The following is a 4,916-nucleotide window of genomic DNA, read 5'->3' on the forward strand; positions in this document are numbered from 1 at the left end:
ATATCAGAGTGTTACAGTGAGGGGTGCGGGGTATATCAGAGTGTTACAGTGAGGGGTGTGGGGTATATCAGAGTGTTACAGTGAGGGGTGTGGGGTATATCAGAGTGTTACAGTGAGGGGTGTGGGATATATCAGAGTGTTACAGTGTGGGGTATATCAGTGTTACAGTGAGGGGTGTGGGGTATATCAGAGTGTTACAGTGAGGGGTGCGGGGTATATCAGTGTTACAGTGAGGGGTGTGTCAGTGTGTCGGTAATCGGTGCCGGTCATATTGAAGGATCGAGGCCTGGTCCTGGTCAATTTCTGCAGTGAAGGAGGCCGATCAGCCCATCGAATCCATGCTGGAATTTCTCATGTTTATTTGCAAATGCACCTCATTAAGGGGAGGAGAGAGTGAGGGTGAGCGAGTGAGCGAGTGGAGGAGAGTGAGTGAGTGGGTGGGTGAGTGGAGAGATTGAATGAGGGAGAGGGTGAGTAGGAGGGGGGACAGAGGGAGGAGAGGACAGATTGAGTGAGTGAGTGTGCAGGTGAGGAACAGAGTGAGTGAGGGAGAGACAGAATGAGCGAGTGAGACGGAGAGTGAATGGGTTAAGGAGTGAGTGAGAGAAGGATGGAGGGAGTAAATAAATGAGTGAGGAAGGCAGTGAGTGAGAGGGAGAGAGATAGTGAATGAGTGAGGGTGTGTGATAGTGCGTGAGTTAAGGAGGCAGGGAGATAGTGAGTAAATGGATGAGTGAGGGAGTGAGTGAGGGAAGGAGTCATTGAGGGAGGGAAGTAGTGAATGAGTGAGGGATTGAGTGAATGAGGGAGTGAGTGCGAGAGAGTGAGGGATCGTGGCTGTGAATGAGTGACTAAGGGAGTGAATGAGTGAGGGAGGGAAGGAATGAATGAATGAGGGTGTGAGTCTGTGAGGGCGGGAGGGTGCGAATGAGGGAGGTAGTGAATGAGAGTGAGGGAGTTAGTGAGTGAGGGAGGGTGTGAGTCACTGAGGGAAGGAGGCAGCAAATGAGGCAGGGAGGTAGTGAGTGAGGGATGGAAGGATTGAATGAGCGAGTAAGGGAGGGAGGTAGTGAGTGAGGAAGGGAGGGTGCGTGTCAGTGAGGGAGGGAGCGAGTGAACGATTGTGGGAGAGAGGGTGGAAGCGAATGAGTGAAGGAGGGAGGGAGGTAGTGAGTAAGTGAGGGAAAGAGACAAGCAGTGAATGAGGGATGAGGGCAGAAGGGAGGGTGTGAGGAGGGAGGGAGTGTGTGAGTGAGGGAGTGAGAGAGTGAGGAGGGGGAGAGTGAGGGAGGGGGAGAGTTGGTGAGAGAGGGAAGGAAGCAAACGCAGGGGAGGGGATGGGGGCGACAATCCCTTTGCTGTGAAACGCCGTCTCTATTGGCAACGTGAACAGAGATAAGCGGTGGTTGATGTGTGTGTCCTCGGAGTGTCTGGCAGGGTAGCCAGTGGAAGGTCAGACTCATGGCCCTGGGCTCCCTCCTGCCTTTGGAGTGAGTCTCTTGGCTTGATCCTCCCGAGCCCACACCCATCCTCAGGAGGTTACCTTGGGGGACCCGTCAGCAGTGCCCCCCGCAGAGGATTTGAAGAGGGCAGCGGCCCTGGACTTCATGCTGGGTTTGGAAGGGGTGCCCTGCTTGCTCGCGGGTTTCTCCAAGGCCCCGCTACTGCTCCGACGCAGGGTGACCCCCTGGCCGGCGAGGCTTTCCGCTTTGCCGGGGTCCTGGGATTCCTCGCCGCTCGCCTTGAGACGCTTGACCTGCAACAGCTCCCGGAAAACCGAATCCATGTTCTTCACGATCTCCTGGGGAGAGAGAAGACGAAGATCCCCCCCGTTCAAATAACTTCATTCTGACTTTGGCCCCGCCCTCGTTGCAGATCAGCCAATCAGGCCCAGGGCCTCAGGGCTGGCACCCCTGGGTGAGGGAGGGTGAGAGTTAGTGAGAGAGGGAGGAAGCAAATGTGGGGGAGTCGGTGGGGCAGGGTGGGAGGGGGGGGGCGACAATCCCTTTGCTGTGAACGCCGTCTCTATTGGCAACATGATCAGAGATAAGCGGTGGTTGATTGATGTGTCCGCGGAGTGTCTCACCGAAGGAGCACAACAATCTCTTACACTGACACAGCACGGCTCTAACGATGTAAAACATCGCAAAGCACTTTCCGGGGAGACGTCAGGGGTAAGCGGACGGCCATTCCAGACTGAGATGAGGAGAATTCTCCTCAAATCGAGAGTGGGGAAACCACTGGAATTCTCCGGACCAGAGAGTTAACGGTGCTCCGGCAATGAGTAGGTTTAAGGCTGAGACAGTCGGTGAGTGTGTTTCAGGCCGAGACAGTCGGTGAGTGTGTTTAAAGCTGAGACAGTCGGTGAGTGTGTTGAAGGCTGAGACAGTCGGTGAGTGTGTTTAAGGCTGAGACAGTCGGTGAGTGTGTTTAAGGCTGAGACATTCGGTGAGTGTGTTTAAAGCTGAGACAGTCGGTGAGTGTGTATAAAGCTGAGACAGTCGGTGAGTGTGTTTAAAGCTGAGACAGTCGGTGAGTATGTTTAAAGCTGAGACAGTCGGTGAGTATGTTTAAAGCTGAGACAGTCGGTGAGTATGTTTAAGGCTGAGACAGTCGGTGAGTATATTTAAGGCTGAGACAGTCGGTGAGTATGTTTAAAGCTGAGACACTCGGTTAGTAGGTTTAAGGCTGAGAGTCGGTGAGTGTGTTTAAAGCTGAGACAGTCGGTGAGTGTGTTTAAAGCTGAGACACTCAGTGAGTATGTTTAAGGCTGAGACAGTCGGTGAGTGTGTTTAAAGCTGAGACACTCGGTGAGTATGTTTAAGGCTGAGACAGTCGGTGAGTGTGTTTAAAGCTGAGACAGTCGGTGAGTATGTTTAAGGCTGAGACAGTCGGTGAGTGTGTTTAAGGCTGAGACAGTCGGTGAGTGTGTTTAAAGCTGAGACACTCGGTGAGTATGTTTAAGGCTGAGACAGTCGGTGAGTGTGTTTAAGGCTGAGACACTCGGTGAGTATGTTTAAAGCTGAGACACTCGGTTAGTAGGTTTAAGGCTGAGAGTCGGTGAGTGTGTTTAAAGCTGAGACAGTCGGTGAGTGTGTTTAAAGCTGAGACAGTCGGTGAGTGTGTTTAAAGCTGAGACACTCGGTGAGTATGTTTAAGGCTGAGACAGTCGGTGAGTGTGTTTAAGGCTGAGACAGTCGGTGAGTATGTTTAAAGCTGAGACAGTCGGTGAGTGTGTTTAAAGCTGAGACAGTCGGTGAGTGTGTTTAAAGCTGAGACAGTCGGTGAGTATGTTTAAGGCTGAGACAGTCGGTGAGTGTGTTTAAGGCTGAGACAGTCGGTGAGTGTGTTTAAAGCTGAGACACTCGGTGAGTATGTTTAAGGCTGAGACAGTCGGTGAGTGTGTTTAAGGCTGAGACAGTCGGCGAGTGTGTTTAAGGCTGAGACAGTCGGTGAGTGTGTTTAAGGCTGAGACAGTCGGCGAGTGTGTTTAAGGCTGAGAAAGTCGGCGAGTGTGTTTAAGGCTGAGACAGTCGGTGTGTGTGTTTCAGGCTGAGACAGTCGGTGAGTGTGTTTAAAGCTGAGACAGTCGGTGAGTGTGTTTAAGGCTGAGACAGTCGGCGAGTGTGTTTAAGGCTGAGACAGTCGGTGAGTGTGTTTAAGGCTGAGACAGTCGGCGAGTGTGTTTAAGGCTGAGACAGTCGGCGAGTGTGTTTAAGGCTGAGACAGTCGGTGTGTGTGTTTCAGGCTGAGACAGTCGGTGAGTGTGTTTAAGGCTGAGACAGTCGAGTATGTTCAATTCAGAGATCGATAGATTGTTGTGCACAAAAGGGAATGAAGGGGTTTTGTGGGAAGGTGAGGTGAAGGGGGAAGATCATCGTGATCTTATTGAACAATGGAACAGAATCGAGGGGCTGAATGGCCTCTTGCTGCTTTCTCTGATGTTCTTCCAGGAGGTTAAGGGGAGATTTAACAAACGCTTCCACAATTCTGAGGGATTTTCGAGGGATTAAAGGGAAAATAAATAAGGAGAAACTGTGTCCAGTGGCGGGAGGGTCGGTAACCAGAGGGAGGGGGTGGGGGACACAGATTGAAGAGAATGGGTAAAAGATCCAGAGGGGGTGGGGGGGGGAGAGGTGGAGAATGTTTTTGACCCAGCGAGTTATTGGGATCTGGAAGGCGCTGCCTGAAAGGGCGGTGGAAGCAGATTCAATAGGAACGTTCAAAAGGGGGAGAATCGGAGAAATACTCGATTCACGGGGTGTGGGGGGTGGGGAAGAGCAGGATTAATGGGATAGACCTTACAAAGAGCCAGCAGAGGCACGATGGGCTGAATGGCCTCCTCCTGTGCTGTATCACTCAGAAACAGTGGTTTCAGGCTTGTATGTTTGTTGTTTATATCAGTGCTGTACCTTTACCAGGGGAGTATGGAGGAGTGGGGCCATTCAGCCCTTTACAATGCTGCTGTTTCAGCTCACTAACCTTGTTGAGCTCCGAGGCTGGTTTGTCAGAATACTGCCGGTCCAGTTTGCCAGCTGCAGTCCGGTCTGGCCTGTGACTGAGCTGCATTAGGTCCAACGTGTTCCTGCGCTCCTGAATCGCGACTGAAACACTGCTGTGCCTGTCAACAAATACACAGCTCAGTGAACGCAGAGTACACACCTCCCCCCAAAAACACACACACACATACACAGCTCAGTGAACACAGAGTACGCACCTCCCCACACACACACAGCTCAGTGAACACAGAGTACGCACCTCCCCCCCCACACACACACACACATACACAGCTCAGTGAACACAGAGTACGCACCTCCCCACACACACACAGCTCAGTGAACACAGAGTACGCACCTCCCCCCACACACACACACACACATACACAGCTCAGTGAACACAGAGTACGCACCTCCCCA

The 4,916-nt window shown here is 52.2% G+C and overlaps 1 protein-coding gene across 1 annotated transcript in view; it reads right to left on the reverse strand.

The window, feature by feature from the left end:
* Positions 1 to 1,317: 1,317 nt before the first annotated feature.
* The window catches only part of LOC144677358 (SLIT-ROBO Rho GTPase-activating protein 3-like), a gene marked incomplete at its 5' end in the record, with an annotated part of 32,940 nt that continues 29,341 nt past the window's right edge, over positions 1,318 to 4,916 (reverse strand). The window contains 2 exons of the mRNA XM_078537495.1: positions 1,318 to 1,801; positions 4,483 to 4,621. Coding sequence (XP_078393621.1) covers positions 1,532 to 1,801; positions 4,483 to 4,621 — 409 coding nt within the window. The remainder of the gene's footprint in view (positions 1,802 to 4,482; positions 4,622 to 4,916) is intronic.

Source organism: Cetorhinus maximus, unplaced genomic scaffold, assembly GCF_964194155.1.
Source record: "Cetorhinus maximus unplaced genomic scaffold, sCetMax3.hap1.1 HAP1_SCAFFOLD_2467, whole genome shotgun sequence".
NCBI classification, from domain to species: Eukaryota; Metazoa; Chordata; class Chondrichthyes; order Lamniformes; family Cetorhinidae; genus Cetorhinus; species Cetorhinus maximus.